The sequence below is a fragment of the Notechis scutatus genome, chromosome 4 (assembly GCF_049901735.1).
Source record: "Notechis scutatus isolate UNSWTSFEM ecotype Mainland chromosome 4, rNotScu1.2, whole genome shotgun sequence".
Classification (NCBI taxonomy): Eukaryota; Metazoa; Chordata; class Lepidosauria; order Squamata; family Elapidae; genus Notechis; species Notechis scutatus.
In genome coordinates, this window is record NC_142012.1 from 74,558,540 (window position 1) to 74,582,031 (window position 23,492).

The window sequence follows — 23,492 nt, forward strand, 5'->3', positions numbered from 1 at the left end:
TGGAAACATAATATTGTTTTTCTAAACAGAAGAACATTCCAAAGTCATTAGTCGCCATTATGGAGAGACCTAGTATATTGGGGGCTGGGTCTAACAATCTGAATCCATATTGTGGAGCTGAACATACATTTCTCAGTACAAAGCTTAGCAAGTTATCCCAGAGAAGATGAAGAGAAGTTACTGTCCTCTATGCAAAGGTAGGAGAAAGCTGGGCTCGTGGATTTTAGATCAGGCATAACCCATCCAATGGCTTTCTGTTATTGCTCAATGGGAAGGGCTGGTCATGTATGTGTCCCATTTACTCTAGGTTCTCCAAGGATTTAACAAAAACAAGAACCTGTCCATTGTGTTCAGGACTCAATCCAAGAATAATTTTTGTTAGTTGTTGCAGGCATATCCATAATACGCAACAGCTCTTACCTTCTGGAAAAAGTCTTCTCCACTTTTCCCCTTTCCTTCAGCAGCAGCTGAAAATAAAAATGGCACACAATTAATCAGATCTACCGCAACATCTTTGTCCTTGTTTACTAACCAATCTAGGGCAATCGTGGACATCTCTGTGGGGAACTTCCCAAAGCAGACTGTTCTGCCAACAAAAATAATGTTGATGCTGAAATGCACAGTTGAACTGAATATTGAAAGTTTGTGAAACAGCCTAGTATGGAAACTTTTTCATGTAAAAGTTTGGTCAATTTGACAATAACTCAGATTTAGAGTACCCCTTTCCCCAAAATGAGAACACATCTCATTTTCTGAGGAAAAGAAATGAAATAAAGAGCAACCAGCTGGATCACTGGATCTCAATTTCACTGGATTTCACTGGATCAGTCCCGGATTTCTCTCACTATCCATTTTTCAGGCTTTGGAGGGGATTCATACATGCTTACACTGCTTCCAGTGGAAAGGATCCCAAAGCGGTTTACAAGTATAAAATGCATTATAAGCCACATCGTAAAAACAATACATGAATCCTAGATGATAATAAGAGAAAAGTGTAAACAGAAGCAGATTTTTTCCCCTCCAGATGCAAAAGAGATATCCACTTAAAAGCTACTACCCCAGTTAACTCAGGGTCAAAGAAGAGCCATCCAGAAGTTGACTTCTCCCACAGAGAAGGGCTGACCCATAAGAGGCCACAAAATGGCACCCAGTGGTTTTGAGCACAACCAAACCATCCATCCGTTCCTAACAGATGACCCTTGCCTTCTCTGCTACACTAAATCCAGCCATTTTAAAAGGACACATGGCTATTTGGTTCTGAAGGACGGCTCGCATTTCTTCCACTGTTTTTAAACTTTCCAGCTTCACAATGAATCCAAAGAACTACTTTTAAGTGCTTAGCTGCATGCTGTGACATCCAATTTCTCTCTCTTTTTTTTCTCCCAACAGCATAAAAACATATCCAAGACTCTTTTCTCAGCCATGTACTTTTTGTTCAGTATCCTTCAGTATCCTTCACTGTTCAGAGAACCATCTTAGACCCAGAGAGAGTTCTGATTTGTTCCCTGGAACCTGACTTCGAGACCTGATACGATCTAATGTTTTCCTTTGACTTTCATCACTGAGGTCTTTGAATTTCCTTCTGAGAATAAACTGTCTGCATATTCAGGAGTATCCCGTTACAGATCGCTTGCATAACTTTATACTTCCACAAAGAGAACATTTCCAAAAGGCGGCCTTCCATCACCTTGGCTTGAAAGTGAAATTAAAACTAAACACAACCGCACTGGGTTGTCTGAAAAAAGACGTTGTTGTGATTTTCACCCCCTGGTACTTCAACTATTAAGAGGTTAAGAGGCTCTGATTTCTTTCAGGGTGGGAAAATCAGTTTTTGCCAGCCTGAAAGAAAAAAAAAAAAACAATATACAAAATGCTGTTTTGAGGTAGCCTGGTGGCCTTGCACATTCCCACAGGACCAAGAGGTCCAGTGGTGTTATTCAATTTTTTTTACTACTGGTTCTGTGGGCATGGCTTGGGGTGTGTGGTGTGGCTTGGTGGTCATGGTAGGGGAAGGATATACTGCAAAATCTCCATTCCCTCCCCATCCCACTCACCTGCTTTCCAGCTCTGTTCTCCTGTGCAGGGCAACCAAAAAAGACCCAGCCAATCAGCTGGGACTCGGAAGGCAGAGAAGAGATGGGGTCAGAGCCAGTCAGAGGTGGGATTTGCCGGTTCTCTGAAGTACTCAAAATTTCTGCTAATCGGTTTTCCAGAACCTGTCAGAACTGGCTGAATACCATCTCTGAAGAGGTCTCCTTGCTCCCACTGGACATCTAAAATCAACTGTTGTTGTTATTTTTAAGTAGAGGGAGAACTGATCTGTGGCATAGCACATTGTCTACCTCCCTGGTCATCCTTCTTCCCAAGAAATCCTCCGAGTCCCGTAATGTCTCTTGGAGAAATGGATGGCTGCAGTGCAGTGGGGTTTGGAGGCAGGTGAAGTTACTTTTCTGTTTGCTCAGAAAAAGGGGGAGGTGAAGAAATACGAAGGGGCAGAAAGGATAGAAAGAGCAGGGAACACGGGGGGGGGGGACAAATCTTTGTCTCTTAAAGCAACCATTCTGTGAATGTGTGCGTGCATGCACAAACACACAACTGAGATACCCACACAAAGGGAGAGTAACCGTTTTGCAAAAGAGCCCCAAAATTGGAGAGGTGCTGTACTGCACATCTTAAAACTGAAAAACCAAAAAAAAAATTAAAAAAACCTCTCATAAGCAAATAGCAATTTCAGTTTTTAAACCCCGCTAAGGGAAAAGTTACTAAACCCGAAGAGTGCTGGATAAATATTGGGGTTTTCTGGGCAATGATACTGGCAGAGAAGCTGGGCGTCTTCTAACCTCAAAAGGTATTCTTGTCTTCCAAAATACACTCCTGGATTCCACAAAGGGATAATTGGAAAACTAGTTTCTTTAAAAGGAAACCAGCATGGAATCAATAACCACAATAACATAGATATAGGGGACTGACACCAAAATGTCCAAAGTTCAGGACCTATTAACCTGTAACTAAATTCTTCATTTATCTAAGGATAGTTGAGTTGACCGCATTTAAGAGTGTCAAATGAAGTCTCAGCTAGCAACTTGGGAACAAAATTCAAATCATTAGGTGTCACATGATAGCAGGCTTCACAAAGAAGAAGGGGTCAACTTATTTTCCAAAGCACCTTAAAGTCAGGACAAGAAGCAATGGGTGGAAACTAATCAAGGAGAGAAGCAACTTAGAACTAAGGAGAAATTTCCTGACAGTTAGAACAATTAACCAGGAGAACAACTTGCCTCCAGAAGTTGTGGGTGGCAGCTGAATTTTAAAGATGGTTTAAAGTATCTATGATAGTGGGTGCTCCAACATTGGAAGTTTTTAAGAAGAGATTGGACAACCGTTTGTCTGAAGTTTTACAGGGTCTCTGCGTGAGCAGGAGGTTGGACTAAAGGACCTCCAAGGTCCCTCCCAACTCTTGTTGTTCTGTGTGAAGAACCTTCAAAATACTATAGAGGTGTTAGGTTTCCCAATTAAAAAATAAATAAACAAGAGAAGCAGAAATAAAGGTTGTTGATTCTATAAACAGAAGATCATATGGTGGGATTAATCTTCGCCTGCAGCCATTTGTAACCAAAACATCCTTCAACTCTGGCCATCTTGGTTCATGAAATCAGCCAGAATTGGATTGGCAGAGGATGGAGGAAAAGTGTTTCACTCATTATTATTATTATTTATTTTATTTATTAAATGTATTTGCCTCCCATCTGAAGCAACTCTGGGTGGCTTACAGCAGGGGTCCCCAACCACTGGTCCGCGGACCGGTAGCGGTCCGCGGAACAAGTCTTACCGGGCCGCTGGTTGCTGGGCGCCGCCATCTTTTTTTGATAAAAAGTGCTTCCGGTGAGCTTTTCCAGGTAGAAAGCTCACCGGAAGCACTTTTTATCAAAAAGATGCGGCGCTGCGCTCGTGAGCTTTTCGGGTAGAAAGCCATTTCTACCCGAAAAAGCTCACCGGAGGCTGATGCGCTCATCTTTTTAATGAAAAAGTGCTTCCGGTGAGGTCACCGGAAGCACTTTTTCATCAAAAAAAGATGGCGGCGCCCAGTTGATGCCGGTACCGGGCCGCGGCGCCCAGCTGATGCCGGTACCGGGCCGCGGCATACAAAAGGTTGGGGATCACTGGCTTACAGCATAAAAATATTTAAAAAATTAAGATAAATATTCTTAACACAATGAAATGGAAGTACAATCAAAGTAAAATCATAGTTACAAGATGGGGAAGGAGGGAGTCCAATGGGGGAGAGGGGTTGTCTCTTAGGAGCCTTGGTGGAGCAGTAGTTAGAGTATACTGCAGTACTGCAAGCTACTCCTACTGCAATTTGGAAGATCGAATCCCACAAGGATCAAGGTTGACTCAGGCTTCCCTCCTTCCAAGGTGGGTAAAATGAGGACCTAGATTGTTGGGGCCAATAGGCTGACTCTATAAACTGCTTTGAGAGGGTTGGAAAGCACTAGAAAGTGGTATATAAGTCTAAGTGCTATTGCCAACCAGTGTGATACTCTCCCATTGGGGCCCCAAGGCATCTGGTACTTGTTCTGGTCCTCACAGAGAATGTCTTTAAATCTGGGTAAGAGTTTTGGAAGGAAGAGCAACCAGGATGATGAGGGGACTGGAGACTAAAACATATGTGAAGAACGGTTACAGGAACAGGGCCTGGCTAGTCCAGTGAAGAGAAGAACCAGGGGAGACATGATAGCAGTCTTCCAATATCTGAGGGGCTGCCACAGAGAGGAGGGGGTCAAGATATTTTCTAAAGCACCTGAAGGCAGGACAAGAAGCAATGGATGGAAACTGATCAAGGAGAGAAGCAACCTGGAAATAAGGAGAAATTTTCTGACAGTGAGGACAATAAACCAATAGAACAGAAGTTGCCTTCAGAAGCTGTGGGAGCTTCATCACTGGAGGCTTTCAAGAAGAGACTGGACTCCCATCTGTCAGAAATGATTTAGGGTCTCCTGCTTGGGCAGGGGGTTGGACTAGATGACCTACAAGGTCCCTTCCAACTCTGTTAATCTGTAAACATAGATATATTTCAGTCAAGCCTTGACTGGTCTTGACTTTGGTTGGTGGATCCTCACCAAGGACCAAACTGGGAAGTATCTCCTTGTCGGTTCTCTTTGTTGTCTAGAGCAGCTTCCAAAACAAACCACCAAACCTGATGTTTTTTAGTTAGATTTTGGGTGCAGCCTTCAGCCAAGATACCATGAATAAATTCTCTTGAAGGTTCCCCTCATTAGAACATGGTTTTGGGGGAACTCTGGGGTGCTCCAGACCTGAAGGATCTTTCTGGCTTCACCAGACTGGCTGGTGGAAAGCTTTGGCCTCCCTAAAGTGGTTTGCTTGCATGAGAAGAGAAGATTTCTGTGTAATGAACAGAACCTCCCCAAAGAATTCACAAGTTAGCAAAATCTGACCTAACTAATGGGCAGATGGCTTTTTTCTCAATTATGAAAATATACAGACTCCGGATAACTTCGGAAATTCAATAGACTGAACCTTTGTTCCTTTACAATATTTATAAAGATTATCAAACCATTTATATATAAAAAAAGAAAAGTATTCCATTCCATATAAATTACAGGTGCGTTCAAAACGGTATCTATTTCCACTCAAATATATATTTCAAGCAATTTGCATTTCAGCTTCACTCCTGTGGGTTATCATGTCGGGTTGCATTTCATATTTTTCTCATTTGTAGGCAATCCAGGGCTGCAAATATTCCATCCAAAACTAACAGCAGAAAGTTGAAACAGGTGTTAACGTTTAGGGTATCCATGAACTTCGAGAGTTTGTCCACTATAAACATGACCAAAGCACTACTGAACATCCTTTAGATTGTAATTTAAACAAACTATTCTTAAAAATTCTAAATAAGTGTTATTGTAATTAAAGTTTAAGGCAAGTAGCCTCTGGGACATTTCCAAGAAAAGAAAGGACCAATATAAAAAACTATGGAAACTTTTGTTGTCGCAACAGAAATTTTGGGCTGAGTGGTGGAGGACTACCTGTCATTAAATATTTCAACAATGGTGATGCTAGCTAAAGGAGTCGGTAGCCTTGCATCCTGTAGGGACTCAGCATTCAGAAATCAGTAGACAATAAAAACCATTCAATGGTGAAATCTCCTTCAAGGCGAGCTCAATTCCTAGGACTTCTCAGGAGGCTCCATCCTATTTTTATGGCAAAAGTGTAGAAATATTTGCTACTGCCTTCTTTCACAACTTGTTTTTAAAGTTTTCAGAGTAGCTTGCAGCCCCTGGGATTCCCGGGTGTTCTCCCTTCCAAATACTAGCCAGGTCCAGCTCTGCTTAGCTTTTCAACATCAGCCAAAGTCAACTAGGAGCTGCCACCCAGATAGGCAGGTGAATGTTTAAGAGGGCTACATTCCTTTTTATGCAGCAGGCTTCCATTTGTGGTTTTATATTTTAATTCTGTCCTTTCATCTGAGACTCCCATAATTTTGCAGGTTCTCTTTAGCTTGTCTAAAACTTGACCTTGGTATCATGCAACTGGACAAAAGCTACAGATTCAGAGATTGGGGCCAAATATATTTGAAATCTAAATTATCATGCAGAACATATTAATTTATCCTATCTAAACCAAAGAGTCACTCTTCTAAGGAGCATTTATGGTATCAAAATCTGTTGTTTGGTAGCAGGGAACTGAAGTCACTGCTGATGCAACATCAAAGCAAAAGAAATCGTTATAGTTTATTTTTGCAACTTGTCTGGACAGAGGCATTTTTAAAAGCAAGTTGTGAATTCTTGCAAAAGAGACAATACATTCCCCACCACCACCTCTGTAATAGACATGTGCCTCTGATCGGACTAATTTTGGTTCCAGGAACTCGAAATAAAAATTGTTGAAAGAGGAAAACATGCAGATTTCAAGATTAATTTTTAAAAAACCTATGTGTTTTTGAGTTGGTGGAGTCTTCAATTCCTCACATTAAAATTTCACTGTTCATCTCAGTGTTAAGAGCCAACTTTTTTTCAAGCACACACAAAGACAGGAGAATTTTCCTGGGTTGACAGTCCCAAAGGGAACAGAACTATGAGAGATTTGGCCTGGTTTGTAGACTTCTCGTATCTTACAAGGGATATAGACAAGACACAGTATCCACTGAGCAGATTTTTAAAAATTTCCAAACGATGCTCAAGTATATAGTATTCAAACTGGCACAATTAAAAAACAAAAACAAAGCCAAATTGCCTAGCCCCTCTTCACAATCTCTGAAATAAACATTTGTGTTTCGATGCTTTTGAGTTCAGAAGTGATAGAGGACTGTCACAAATAATGCAGAACTTTCTGCATCTGCCTAATGTAAATTAAATCGTGAGCAGGGCAACGGAATTCCTAGATTCATGCAGAGTTCCTGAAGGTATCCTTTCTATGCTCCCTAACCTCTCCCAACTGCCACCACTGAAAATTCAACAGCACCGTTTCCTGCCACTTTGTGGTCTAAAGAACACATGAAGTCTTCTCCAAAAAAAAGAGGGTAAAAGTTCAGCCTTCGTCCATGTATCAACCATCTCCTTCACTGCCTGTCATTTCCTTTCTTCCTCCCCCCAACTATCCAAGATTGACTGAAAGTCTGAAGGAACATTTCATTTCAGGGGGGGGGGGGGGAATTCTATGCCAGTATAATTGCTAACGCAAACAACGTAGACCAAACCCTCCTTCCTTACATGCTCACCCGCATGGCAACAGAAGAGAAGCTCTTAGAAGTCACAAACCAGAGGTAGAGATCCAACACTCATTTCTTGGAGAATTTGCTTACCGGGGGGATTTCAAATATATATGAAAACAAGGCTGAGTCTTCTTAATATAGAATGCCACCAAATTGAAAAGAATAAAAAGAATGAAAGTAAAGCTACAATTTTAAAGAAGAGACCGGACAGTCACTTGGTCTGAAATGGTATACGATCTCCTGCACTTCAGATGCATTGCTCTTGATGACACCTAGGATCCAGGAAGATAGATAGAGGATACAGGAATCCTCTTTTGTTTTTAAAATTATTGTTTCAGTTTCACCTTTCTTATGCGGCTCTGTGACTGCAGTTAAGATTTGATTGAGTGGGATCCAATCTAATTTAATCGGGAACCCAGTCAATTAACCTGAAGTTAACTGATGTCCCTCATGTGATAATACAAATTAGAAATGCCACCCTTGATTTTCAAAAACGCTGACAAGGAGAGCTTCAATATTTATTGCCCTCAATGTCCGAAAGCAATGCTAACACATTGAGAAGGACAGCTGCTTTCCACAACTGCCAAATCCCAACACCTATTGGAAATTATCCTTGATATCAATCTTGGATTCGAGGCACTTACTACTCTTAGTCCTTTTGAGGGAACACCGCTGGTTAGGGCAATATCTGAGGGGCTGCCAGAGAGAGGAAGGGGTCTAGCTATTTTCCAAAGTACCCAAAGGCCAGACAAAGAACAATGGATGGAAACTGATCAAGGAGAGATCCAATCTGGAAGTAAGGAGAAGTTTTCTGACAGGGAGAACAATCAACCAATGGAACAGAAGTTGCCTTCAGAAGTTGTGGGAGCTTCATCACTGGAGGCTTTCAAGAAGAGACTGGACTGCCATTTGTCAGGTGAAAGAACCAATGTTAACTTGGGCTAGAAATTTTGGCTATACCATAAATCTGGATCAATGGCAGCAAATCTGGGATAGGAATAAAAAGATTACATTAGCCATATCCTATAAAGAAAACCTTTTAAAGATGTTCTACAGATGGTACCTCCCACCTACCAGATTAGCTAAAATGTATAGTTCTCAATCATCGATATGCTGGAAATGTTTGAAAGAACGGGGCACTTATTATCACATGTGGTGGGAGTGCAAGAAAATACAAGAATTTTGGCACAAAATTTGGCAATGGTTAGAGGAAATGTTAAACCTAAAAATAAATTATACACCAGAAATGTTCCTATTAGGAATAATAAATGAGAATTTCAAAAAAGCAGATATATATCTAATTATTCATGTTATCACAGCTGCAAGATTATCAATTGCCCAAACATGGAAGTTAAAAGGAATACCGAATGATGAAGTAATAATAGAAAAAAAAATTCAGTGCGCCGAGTTAGATAGCCTGACGTTAGAACTGAAGGAGCGAGATACTTCAGAATTCTATGAAATATGGAAAAAAAATTATAATTGGAGGGATATGAAAGGAAGTTTAAAAAAATGTGAAATAGAATTTAAGAAAGAGTTTACACCGCAACAATATGTCTAAGATAGAAACGGATACAAAGATTTATAATGTATATACTGTATATATATATGTATATATGTATATATGTTTATATGTTTATATGTATATATGTATGTTTTCTTAAGTTTTCGTGGGTACTTACATGTATGGTATTCAGCTTTGTTCAGGTATTTTCCCACGTCATTGTAGTTGTGCTTTTAAAGTTGTAGCAACGTTTCGGCAGAATCTCATCTGCCATCATCATACAGAATATCATCCATAATACAGAAGCCTGATGATGGCACATGAGATTCTGCCGAAATGTTGCTACAACTTTAAAAGCACAACTACAATGAGGTGGGAAAATACCCGAACAAAGCTGAATATCATATGTATATATGTATATAAACGTTAATACTGTTTGATGACATAAGCCAACTTATGACCATTTTTCACACTTACAGCTGTTGTAGTATTCCCTATGGTCACGTGATCAAATTTCAAATTCTGGGCAAGTGGTTCATATTTTTGACGGTTGCCGTGTCCTGGAATCACAGGATCAGCTTTTGCAACCCTCGGACAAGCCAAGTCAATGGGGAACCCAGATTCATTTAACTTAACCACATCACTAACTTAATAAATGCAATGATCCACCTGACAACTGTGGCAAGAAAAGTTGTAAAACTCACTTAGCAGATGTTTCACTTAGCAACATAAATTTGGGGCTCCATTGTGGCCATAAATCAATGACTTCCTGTATTTACCATTTTGGTGCTTGCTATTATTCCGTTTTTTTAATCGTCAGCTGCCCAGAGCCACGTCTATAAGATGGCCAGGTGAATTTATAATATAATAGGATATTAATATATGAAAATAAATAAATCCAATTGCCTGTGTCCATCATGCATTTCTGGGCAAATTGAAAGTAGCTCCTTATTGATCGATGCAAGGTTTTTTTTTTCTTTCAATGGCCATCCATTTAACCCAGGGGTCTTCAAACTTGACAGCTTGAAGACTTGTGGACTTCAACTCCCAGAATTCCTCCTCCAGTCATGTTAGCTCAGGAATTCTGGGAGTTGAAGTCCACAAGTCTTCAAGCTGTCAAGTTTGAAGACCCTTAATTTAACCAGTGAAACACCGGCCTGCAAACAAATCTAAAAAAACATAGTACACAACATGTATCAGTTTATAAAAACCAAGTCAAGGTACCCTAACCAAATTTATCATTGACAACATATTCACCCACCCACATCCCAGATCTCTGTTTGCATCCCAGCCCCAGGTTCTTTACCACAAGACAAACATCACTCTGGCATTAAATTTAAGAAGACTTACGGATCAAAATGATTTAATTATTCACCTCGACATAGATCAATTACTGCAACATTTGTTTTCAGTACGTTCACATGATCAAAAACATTTCATTTTCTAGCTTCAATCCTGCAAGGGTGGGTAAAAGTCATTTAAACAAACTACGAAATTATAACTTTTTAAATACATATCATTTAAAAAAATGGACCCTGCTCAAAGATATATTCATGGCCATAGAGCCAAGTAAATGACGATTTTGCAATAGAATTATGTGACCTGATATAACAATTCCTTCTTGCATAAAAGATCTGCTGCCTACCAAGATGAATTTTATAAGCTCACATTTTTCTCTTGACCTTCCATAATATTGAAATACAGAAGAAGACTTCTACAAATTCATTAAATGTTTGCTTTCCACAAAGCGAATGTGTAAATCAGTCTGGTGCACAGTAGCCTGGGATGAGATAATATTCTGCATGATTTCCCAAAACTGAAACCAGTAGTGGGTGGAATACTAAGGGCTTTCTTCTCACAGCTAAAGGCAAAGAACATTTCATTTCCACGCAAGCATGAAAATGCTGAGCAGCAAATGATTAACTACTACAAATCTAGTCAAACAAATTAAAAGGGCATAAAACCATGGCTGGTTCATTGGCTGACTGTCTTAGAAATGACCATCAAGATTTTTTTGTGTTGTTCCCCAACTGGATGAAATGTGACGTGATCTGTGCTTCACAAAACCACCACACTCATCCCAAGGATGTATAAACGTACAAAGATCTACTGGGATTTAAAATGGAAGAAGTAGTTGTGAAAAATACCATGATAGCATGGGTCAGGAATTTCGGATATAATATTGATTTAGATGAAAGGGAGAAACTATGGACTACAAATTATAAATTAATGACATCTACGGCATACAAGGAAAACGTACACAAAATGTTTTACCAGTGGCACCTGGCCCCAATGAGATTGGCTAAGATATACCCCAACACAAATCCAAAATGTTGGAAATGTGAACAAAATGACTTTTTATCATATGTGGTGGCTGTGCCCCGAGACCAGGAAACACTGGAGTAAAATAAAAAATTGGCTGCAAAAAATTAACAAATATGAAATTGAACTTAAACCAGAACTTTTCCTATAAGGAATAATTACACATTAATACCCCAACAAGATAAAATACATTATGTTGCATATTCTGACAGAAGCCAGAATAGCTTTTGCATAAATGTGGAAAGGACCTAATATCCCCCCCAGATGAGTTAATTATACACAAAATACTGGAATGTGCAGAAATGGATATGCTTACATTAAAAATGAAAGAGAAGAAAAACTCCAAATATTATGCAATATGGCATAAATGGTATGAATGGTTAGAGAATAGATATAAAAAGTTAGATGATTAGATTAATGTAACTAATTTAAGAGGCCTTAAGAGAGTAATATGATAGACACATAGAATATAAGGTATATAAGATAAAAACAAATATAGATACAATAGATATGTGTTGATGTATATAAAGATACGTAAGATTTATACTATATATATATATATATATATATATATAAATAAATAAAATATATATATATATATATATATATATATATATATATATATATATGGATCTTTGGTTATTCGGGTTTTCTCCGCGTAAGATTGAGTATCTAGGCAGCGTTTGGCGAGGTCCCACTCGCCATCTTCAGGCTGGTGCTTTCGGCTTAGTGCCAGTGCAAGCAGTGCAAGCAGTGCACTGGCACTAAGCCGAAAGCACCAGCCTGAAGATGGCGAGTGGGACTCGCCAAACGCTGCCTCAGATACTTCAATCTACGCGGGAGAAAACCCGAATAACCAAAGATCCACATACAAATACCCGAGAACCTCAGAAAAATATATATATATATATATATATATATATATATATATATATATATATATATATATATATATATATATATATATATATATATATATATATATTTGTCAGTGCCAATGCACTGTTAAAAATATGGATGACATTTGTAAATTTGTGGAAAAATATAATAAAAATCTATTTAAAACATAAATAAAAGGCATAAAACCATGGCTGGTTCATTGGCTGACTATCTTAAAAACGACCATCAAGATTTTTTGTTGTTGTTCCCCAACTGGATGAAATGTGAAGGGATCTGTGCTTCACAAAACCACCACACTCACCCCAAGGATGTATTTCTGGTCTGGAACTACACCGATTGTGTCAGCTGATCAAAAAGATCCAAGTTGATTTTAGATTCAAATACATGACTAAGGGCCCGTGTCCATGAACAAAATGATTGTGGAGAAGTTATTAAAGGACCAGGTTCACCAGCTGACCTGCCCTGCCTAGGTAGAGGTGATTCTGAACTGAAGGAGTACTGGTAGTCAAGGATGGAAGCTTCCATAGATCTTGTCAGTTGTGTGTAGGTTTTGTTTTTGTTTTTGTTTTTTAAAAAAACACATCTTTCTGTTTTTAACAAGAATACCTCACTAGTTTGCTACAGTGATGGGATTAAAAAATTTTTACTACTGGTTCTGTGGACATGGCTTGGTGGGCATGGCTTGGTAGGCGTGGCAGGGGAAGGATACTGCAAAATCCCATTCCCTCCCCATCCCACTAACCTGCTTTCCAGCTCCGTTCTCCTGTGCAGGGCAACACAAGGAGACCCAGCTGACCAGCTGGGACTCGATGGGAGGCAGAGAATAGATGTGGGCGGGGCCAGTCAGAGGTGGGATTTGCCGGTTCTCTGAATTACTCAAAATTTCTGCTACTGGTTCTCCAAAACTGGTCAGAACCTACTGAATACCAACCTCTCTGGTTTGCTAACCAAATGTCTATGGAAATTCCTCAGTCATCCAGGTCATGGCTGCCCCACACGTGCTTTTCCAAGAGGCAACTGGACTTTCATTTTTTTTCCTTGAAGACCTTTTGCTTCTCATCCAAGAAGCTTCTTCAGAACTGAGAAGGGAATTGTCTCCAAAGGAAGAACAAAGGAAGGCCAGTTGCCTCTTGAAAAGTACCTATGGGATAACCCAGGTATTATTCCTACTAACAAGCTATACAGCCACTTGAACAAAACTTTTCATCGCTCATCCTCTTCTCCAGAAGACTGTTGAGATCTTGTAATCTCGGATGTGGAGACCCCAGATGCATTTCCGGTTTAATATCCCTCTAGCCAAATATTCCCCATGTCCTTCAAGGCTTTGCTCAGAATCTCTTTGCCAAATGGCCGGTTCTTTTCACAGAAACACAGGAATTGTACTAATTTGGAAGGAATGTTAGGGCCCTTTACAGGAAAAGGCAGCCCTGCTTTTTTTTTTTTTGTTAAAAAAAAAAAAATCCATCCTGGATATTACTACACACATTTGCCGCCCGTGTGGATTCTTTAGAAAAACAGTTAAGTAAAAACAGCTCCATTCACTTAGCAAAAAAAGAGAGACTTTTTAAAAGACTTTTAACTTCCGTCTCGTTTATTCCTTAGCAGATGAGCTATAAGTTGATGTTGGGTACCTGGGCATCACCTGGGCATTCCTTACAGAACAATAGAGATGCCGTCCTCTCGGAAGTAAAGTAAGCTCCTTCCTGGCATAGTTACCACTAATTTTCTGTCAAGAGTCAGCAGGGGTAGCCTGCAGTACAGCACTCTAACCACGGCGCCACAGAGGCTCTTCTATTCCTATTCAATTTCTATCCCTATTCCTTTTTAAAAAAATTTTTAAACTTTATTGAACATTAAAAATGAATAAATACAAAATTCAATACACCTCGTTAAAATGAAAACTACTATAAACATTACAAATCAATTTGATGGTGCTTATATACCCATTATTGTTCCAACGCATATTTCATATTCCTGGTTATTTTTCAAGTATTCTCCTCTTTAAACTCTTCCTTCCTTATTTATTTACTCGCTTATCTCTATCATTTATACATTTGCAGTAGTTTTCCCAAACTGTATAGTACTTTGAGTCTTCCTTTTCCTATTCCTAATCCTATTCCATTCCATTCTATTTTTTCTTCTCAATTTTGGACTTTTCAGTTTTAGTAATGCGACTTAGTAAAATGAGGGAGACTACAAATAGGACCGGCATTGATGGCCGTGCTCAGGAACAAAACTAAAAATAAACTTAATTATCCAACTTAGTCAGTTTATTGTACAGTTTATTGTAAGTTTGCATTTCTTTAAAATGAGTCATGTAACAAACTTGCTGTTGATAAACTAATGTTTCCCACTTGGATATTATAACAACCTTTTCCCTTGAAGATAATTGTGGAGAAGACACTCAGGTTTGGCTCTGTAAGTATTGGCTAAGATCAAACTGGATTAGGAATACAACATAAATCAACTATAAGAGATGTTCACTTGGCCAGACTAACTGCTTGTTTTCTTAATCACTCCAGGTTGTTATCAGGAGCCTTCTTTAAATAAAATTACTATTATTTCAATTGCTGGAATCCTTTCTCAGGTGAAAGCAAACCGCTCAGGTTTTGTTTTGTTTTTCATTCAAGTTGAGCGTTGAAGTCCCAATGCCATCTTATTTATTTGTTTGTTTGTTTGTTTGTTTTGTCAAACAATTATTAGATAACAGGTATAAGTATAAACATGGTTATAAATACATGAAATGGATACAAGTAAGAAAAAAAAAGAAACAATAGGACAGGGACGGTAGGCACGATTGGTGCGCTTATGCACGCCCCCTACAGTCCTCTTAGGAAAGGGGTGAGGTCAATAGTAGACAGTCTAATGTTGAAGATTTGGGGGTTTGGGGAAGAAACCACAGAGTCAGGTAGAGGATTCCAGACATTGACTACTCTGTTGCTGAAGTCGTATTTCCTGCAATCAAGTTTGATGCAGTTTACCTTGAGTCTGTATCTATTGTGTGCTCTAGTATTGTTTTGGTTGAAGCTGAAGTATTCATTGATAGGTAGGACATTGCAATATATAATTTTATGTACCATATTTAGATCGAACCAAAGGCGGCATAGTTCTAGGTTGTCTAGGTCTAAAATTTCAAGTCTGGTGGCATAAGGTATTCTGCTATGAGTAGAGGAGTGGAGAACTCTTCTTGTTAAATATTTCTGGACTTTCTCAATTGTATTAATTGTATTAATATCAGATATGTAATGCGGGTTCCAGACTGATGAGCTGTATTCAAGTATTGGTCTAGCAAATGTTTTAGATGCTCTAGTTAGTAGAGTGATATTACCGGAGAAAAAGCTACGCAGGATTAGGTTAACAACTCTTAATGCCTTTTTGGCTATGTAGTTACTGTGGGCTCTAGCACTTAGATCATTTGAGATGAGTACTCCAAGGTCCTTGACAGAGCTTGGATCATCAACAAGGTCTTGACTATTCAGCTCGTATTTTATTTTCTGATTATTTAGCCAATATGTAAGATAGAGCATTTATTTGTTGAGATTTGAAGTTGCCATTTGTTTGACCAAAATTTCTTATATCCCACTTCAGGAATCCTAGTGTTTTGAAGCTTTTTGAGCAATAAGGCCCACTTTTCTAGCAATCACATCCAAGGATCTTCTTCTTCTTCATCATCATTTAACAACCCCATAATCCCTTGCAGGGTGGAGTCTGGGTAATTGAATGGAGCTAGTAGAGTGTTTTAATGGCCGGATGCCTTTCCTGTCTCCAATGCGAAGTTTTGCTTGGCAGATATATTCTCATTGTGCCCAGAGAGAGAAAAATCTGCTTCTATCTAGGATTGAACTCACAGCCTCCTGATTCTGAGACGAGAGCTCCACCTCTAGGCCACCACAGGAGGATAAGGTTAAAATGGCAGCAAAGATAGTGTGATATTAAACCATTAAGATACATATAAAAGCAGGCAGAGTTTTGATCACACTAGTATGGCCCCATCTGGACTTTCTTTTAAACATATCCTGTAGACCTGTAAACATACATCTAGAGTATAAATCAAGTATCCTACACACTCAGACACAAAAGAGGAGCTATATATCTCAGACTAGACTTGTTCAACCTTCTGAAATTCTTGTGAGCAAATTCCAGTAACTTGAACAAGAATGACATAAGAAGACTACTGCATTCTGATTAAATTCATCTTGGGAGACTTCACAATGGTGTAAATACCTCCTAATATCTACCTGCTGATACACACCTGAGGCCTCATCTTGCCTCAGATTAAAGTTAGCTGAAGATGTTCAAAGTTACTCCTAAAACACACTTGGAGATTATGTTGGCCTATTCACTCTTCTTTCTGTAATGTGGAGAAAACAGTATCCACGAGGCATAATTTATGCAACCTTGTTCTTTCCAGAGAGCATGTGAATTCTATTTTCCTTCTATCAATTGGTACGTAAACACCCTTGATACTTTGGGATTAGGAAAACTAAGCTATTTGTCTCAAAACTGCCATTCAACTTATTTTACCTTCACATCATAAGATGCCCAGGTTTGACATAAATGTAACCAATTAACCCCCTGATCAGAACTACTCGTGGTACCATTTTGCTCTGGTCAATTTTCATTTTTGTTTTTGAAGTAAAGATTTTTGGGAGAATCAGATAAAATATTGCATTGTAGTTAAAAGGAGGGCAGAGTCATCTTCAGTTCTGGTACAACCAATTTCATCAAGTTTTCTTTCTCCCCCAAATATCAATCTATACCCCACAGAACAGGGCGAGAAAAAAAGGAAGGCTCCTTCACCAGCTGAGAAACCAACAGTTTTTGGTCTTTCTCCTGTTTCAAATCATGCTTGTATCCGTTTATTCTGTACACACATTAATAAAGAAAGCCTTTGGCTATTTCACAGCTGGATAACCTCTGGTCATTCTAAGGCTTATGTAATCTTAAATCCTGGTGCCAGAGTTTCCTTGTTTTTCTTCTTGTAATTTAGGGAAGCTCTTTTTCCTTGTGTGCCATATGTATTTTAGATGGTGAGACTGAAGGGAGAAACTGTTGTATAAAATATCAGGAGGTTTCCAAGGGAATACATCCCAAGAGAAGTTAAATCCCCACAGGAAGCACAAAACCTGCAACAGGAAATTCATTCTACCTGTTCCTTTTCACCTGTCAAGATTCCTTCACCTCAGGACTTCCAGGGCCGCAGTTCCCCAGAACTACTGCCATTTTAATATAAAATACATTTCATCTTACTGTTCAGTCCCATCTCCTTCCTAGATTTACAGCACAAGGAGAAAAGAGGAAATAGATGGTTTGTTCATTTTTCTCTCATTCTAGAAACCAGACGAGACATTTTGTGGCTGACAAAAAGGGACAGAAGAGGCACTTTTTGACTCCAGCACAGCAGTAGAAGAGGTTTTAGTGGTATGGAATTCTTGTTCGCTCACAAATTCTTGGACTAAAGATAAAATGAACATAAATGTGGAGCACCTGGATTACTTTTCCAGTTATTTGATTTAAATGTGGCTTTCTTTTTCACTGACTTAAAGGGAAATGAAGAGGAAAAAAACTTCCAGAAAATTAGAATACTGTGTTTATTGTAGAAAAATTGGCAGTCAACATTTAATAGTAGATAAGAAGAACATGTAAGAAAACTGTCAAAATCCTTCTTGAATGCCTATGGAATAATCAGAATTTGCTCTTCAGCCTTCAAGTCCAAATTATCCTAAGGATTCTACACTTGATTTCTGTTTTTTATTATTTTTCTGCCTGCGTTACCCAAAATGACTCATTCGGCCTTATGAGACACAAAGCTACTTGGGAAAAACACTTTTGTCAGTTTTCCCCTAAATTACAAGTTAAGGTGCATTGTGTAACCTTCCTTCGGCTTTTTAAAACAGAGGCATTTTTAGGAGTTTGCAGCAGATGTGGAACGATGCATGAAAAAGACCAAAAGTTGTGTTGCAAATTGTACCTGGAGAACTCAGGCGATAAGGAACTGCAGAGCCCTGATGAAGCCATTCAACCTTAGAGAAAGAAGGATCTTTAGCGACCACTAGTGGCAAGCAAGCCTGCTGATATTACAGCTCTCTCCGATTTAAAACAAGGTTAGAATTTAACTAAAATCACTCATGGTTATGCTACTTTTATGCTATTTCTGACTTAGCATCAAAGTGAAATTAAACTATACTTCAAAGCACCATCCCTGTTTCAGGTTTCAATTCTTGCATTCTGATGTTCCTCAACCTAACATTTGTGGATTTCAATTGCCAGGATTCCAAATGGGAAATTCTGGGAGTTGGAAGTCCCTGTATCTTAAAGTTGCCAATGTTGAAGAACACTGCCCTATACAGTATGTTGAACAGTCAAACTTGTCTTCCCCAACTCCTTCTCTTTAAATAGTCATGTATTATTATATCTGCCAGTAGAAAGAAGACTCCAGCAGAAGGCTACTCAGATACATCCTATTCAAGACCAATTCTGTTGACCTCCTGTCCTATGACGGCTGGCTTGTTTTCAAAATCGCCCAAAGCTGACACTGCAACCCCCAGACCTCAGAAATCTGGGGTTTCAGCCAACTGATTTCTTTTTACAGAGAAGCACAATCAGATCGGCTAAAAAGCCAAGAATGTCTTCTAAGTGATGGTAACTGACCCTTTTGATTGCATATCATGAAAGCACTGATTGTCCTCTGATGCAGAAATCCCACCTCCTTTTAGAAGAAGACACGATCAACACTTTGGCGGTTTACATTGCAGTCATTCACAAGGGTGGTGTTGGGGGCGGAAGAGTTGCAAGGGAGACTTGGGGGTCTTGAGAATAGGTCAAAGATGCCAACACAAAATGGTTAACAGGGTAGGGAGAGCTGGTTGTGGGATGCACGTTTTTTAGAACCACACATGGCCCTCACTACCCTGATGGATTTCTTTGGCCCACATTTTTTGCCTTTGGGGATGAGGGATCACATCCAGGGAGGAATTGAAAAGCAATCTTATCCGTCTATCTTCTTCCTTGACTTTTAGAACAATTCTCACTGTCTCACAAGCAAAAAAGTAAGACATGTTCCAGTTCCCAAAGAAAGCAGACATAAGTGAATAAAGGTGGCCGAACATATGTTTGGACTAATAATAATCAGAAGAGTAGAAGGCCTTGACAAGTGCCAAGGGCACAGTGCCAGAATATATAGTGGTGTCCTCAGCGGCTATTCTGCCAGCCCAACTCTTGAGTTCTTGCTAGTATGACTCCATGTTTTCCCTTACTTACGAGACTCCCTTGAACTGACCTGGATGACTTACATGTACACTTACTACACTTTATTACCACACCATGTAGTTTTTCTTGGGGGGGAATGTAGAAATAGTTTGTCACCAGCTACTGTTCTTCCATGATATTGTTTCCACTTCCCAGTCCAACTGTACCCCTCGATTTCCTGATGTTCTCCCATCTAAGGACTAACTACATCTTAAGGTCACTAAGCTTTCAGCTGATGTCATCACAGCAGCTTAATTAAGAAGTCGGTCTCCCTTGGATGGACCTACATTCCTGATGCTTCCTATCTGAGACATTTTCTCTTGTCCAATGAATGCATCAGTGGTTGTATCTGATAAAAACATAATGCCGGATATGTGGAGCATGCTAAGGCATTGTTTTATTAAGACCATGCAACCATGGTTACCTAACTTCTGAGTCAACCTCACAATCATGAAGCCACATCATATCTTAGCATGATGCTGAGACATAGCAATACTCCTCCAAATCCCCAACTGCATATTAAGTGTTACAGATCTAAACACTTAGGAACAAGAATTTCCTGAAGGATATTTATTGCTAGCAGGATAATGTTACAGAATCTTGAAATCATGTCAAAGCACTTCTCCAGATCAGCGAATACCTAGCAAAGTGACCCAGTCTTTTTCAGGTTTTCCCCTCTTCCTTGGATAATGTGATGTTAAGCTCCTTCCTGGAATACTCCTTCTCCCTTCCTCCACGCCTCATGTTCTGTTAGACATTTCATCACGCTGCCAAAGCATCAGCAATTGGTTGGAGCCTAATAGTACAAACCTCCCTTGTTTGATTCAGACATCCTGGCGGATTCTAAAGTTATCAAAACTAGGGAAGGGAACAAGGAACTGACCCCCCACAAGAACTCTGGAAGAAGGACTTGATGCCTGTGATCAGGCGGTGCAAAATGCTTTGACCTTGAATGAAACCATGACGTGTCTCCTGGCTGCAGTATTCAGGGCATCCAGAAATAAATGACCAAGAAGATATTCCCCTTTAAAAAAAAAAAAAAATTCAGAGAGCGCAGTTGGGTTAGCAGTTCATTCTGTCCTCCAACCGTTGGCTGAATAACACAGAGAGTTTACTTAAAGATGTTGAGAAGATGTTTCACTGTTTGCTGAGACACTTGCATAGCTTGGACTAAGGATGATGGCAGACTTCTATTCTCATTAGTTCTTGGATATACTTTGTTTTCAAAAGAGAAAGTAAATTTGAAAAAGACAATTCAGATGATAGATAGCATAAGCTCTCTCTCTCTCTCTCTCTCTCTCTCTCTCTCTCTCCCTCCCTCCCTCCCTCCCTGTCTCTCTCTCTCTCCACCCTCTTTGTGGCCCAGGGGTGAAAGCAGGTTGAGCTCAAAACACCATTGTTCCAGTTTTACGTTGAGTTCAGAACCCTGGAAGCGTCACCTTTGAAGAAACGCCAAACCAGCATGTTGAATATTTTCTTATTCTAATGGAATACTTCCAAGGCTAAAAGTAAACCCGTTTTGTCTTTTGCGCACACTTCGTGCAAACACAAGCAGCTGTCAAAGAGGCACAAGAGCCCTTGCCCAGGACAATGGAGCGTCATCCTCCGCTCTGAAGTATCAGGGCACTATGAGTGATTCAGCGGTATTTAGCAGCCAAATTCCAGACATGAGATTTATAAACTTGAAAACGTTCTAGCTGACATTTGCAGCTGTTACAAGGCACGTTTCCAGGATCTGCTCTTGAGACCCGTTTCTCATACGTCAAAGAGTGGTAATCGTGCTTTAGAAACAACCCCAATCGTAGTATTTATCAGATGTGATCAGCAAAGAACGAGAGAGGGATGAGAGCAGGTTGTAAATGCCAGTTAAATTTTTCAACACCATTAGCTGTTATGCAAGCACATTTTAATTCAAAAAGTTAAGGAGATACGGATATCATCCAAAGATGAAACAATGTGAGACTGGGAAAATAAAACCCACAAGGCCTTGTTAATATTCCATTTCATTACAAGTGTCAAGGAGGGTCCCAAAATGGAGGTGAACTAACAATCTCTGTGTCATTTTCATAGGACACTTCCCTTACGAGTGTGCATTTGTACAAATATGTATTTTCTCGCAAAACAAGTACTTTAAAACACATTGGAGTGGTCCAAATTTTGGAAAACTGCTGAATTTCAATAAAACTTCTACTTGTGTAAACCAATTGGCAGAGATCAAGCCGATTCCTTTCAAAAACGTTTAGAATGGGTACTTATTTATACTTATTTATCCTCATTTTATATTTATGTATTTATCCTCATTTTATACTGCAACACCACCGACAGCATCAAACACAGAATTAAAAACTATACAACAAACATTTGAGCTAAAAAGCAAACCAACAAACCACTAGTTTCTGTAGAATAGCTCAACAAGCCATTACGATCATCTTTCCAAGCTGATCATCCTTACAAACTACCAAGAACATTAGAAGACTCATCAAACAATGTTTCTTCCCAAGACTAATGCTGCAGGATATGGCATAATCAATTGTGTCTACAAAACCATGGACCGGTTGGCCAAAATTTTACTTATGTATTCACTCACTCACTCACTCACTCACTCACTCATTCATTCATTCATAAAAATTTTGAGCTACCCATCTTTCCACACTGTAACTTTGGGTGCCTTACAATATCAAAAGATAAAACTATATAATTTATTATAATGGGGGCAATGCTTCAAAATTCTGCTTACCCCCCCCCACTGGAAGCCAGTTAACAAACTGTGTCTCTACAACGACAAAACTGGGTGTAACTGAGAAAAAAAACTTAGCCTGACACCATTTCTCTAATCTGAGGTCCTTGGAAGTGTTAGACTACACTTCCCATGCTGGGACTGACACACAAAACATCTGGAGAGCAGTTGGAAAGCAACAATTTGCAAAGATTGGAGACCTCCCAAGTGAGTGAAGGTTAGGGAAAGAAACCCCAAAACGAGTGTGGCTTTTAATTAGATGAGACACAATCGAAAGTAAACTTTCATTGTGGGATTCCTTTGGTCATGTGTTCAGGAATGACTGTTGTAAAACTCCAGTTATAAATTCTTGTGGAGGAGGAAAATGTTACCCACTAATTATTCCAAATAACTAAAGGGGACATTTCCTATCACTTATCTATTATTATTATTATTTTTAAGTTGAAGAATACCTGCATTACATACTTCGAGTAGCTACTGAATTTGGTTATCAAAAGCATTTTGTTTACTCTTCACCAGACATGAAAAATCTCTTTAATGTATAAACCAGGGGCACACTATCTTTGGAACATCTCTCAGAGCAATGAACATTTTTGCTATTATCATAAAATGCTTCAATGCACAATAGGCTAAATTCATGCTTGATTTAACCAGAGATTTTATTTCATTTTTCCCCCCCTACCTGGCAATCTCACATTCTTAACAGGGCAGGGCCAAACGTTTGGGAGATGCTTCAGAGAGCACAAAACTTGCAGGACAGCCTTGAAAACTGTCCTAGATTACTTGGACGTATAGAACACAGGATCCTAAAATAACCGTGCAATAGAGACCAACGGCGAAGGCTTCTAAAGCAGATACGGAGCCTCTGCAAGCCACCTGGCTCTTTCGTGGCAGAGATCTCCTTCCTTTGCCTCGGCGGGTTTTGCACAGCTCTGCCTCTCAAGGAAAGCTAAGAGACTTTTGTTTTCATTGGGCATAAAAATAAAGCCAACAGAAATGCACTCCCCCCCCCCCCAAGAAAAAAAGAGCAACCCAATAAGCCATTTCCC

The 23,492-nt window shown here is 39.4% G+C and overlaps 1 protein-coding gene across 1 annotated transcript in view; it reads right to left on the bottom strand.

Annotated features, from left to right (window-relative positions):
• Window positions 1-23,492, bottom strand: part of BICC1 (BicC family RNA binding protein 1) — a 127,924-nt gene that overhangs the window by 84,740 nt on the left and 19,692 nt on the right. The window contains 1 exon segment of the mRNA XM_026674223.2: window positions 421-467. Coding sequence (XP_026530008.2) covers window positions 421-467 — 47 coding nt within the window.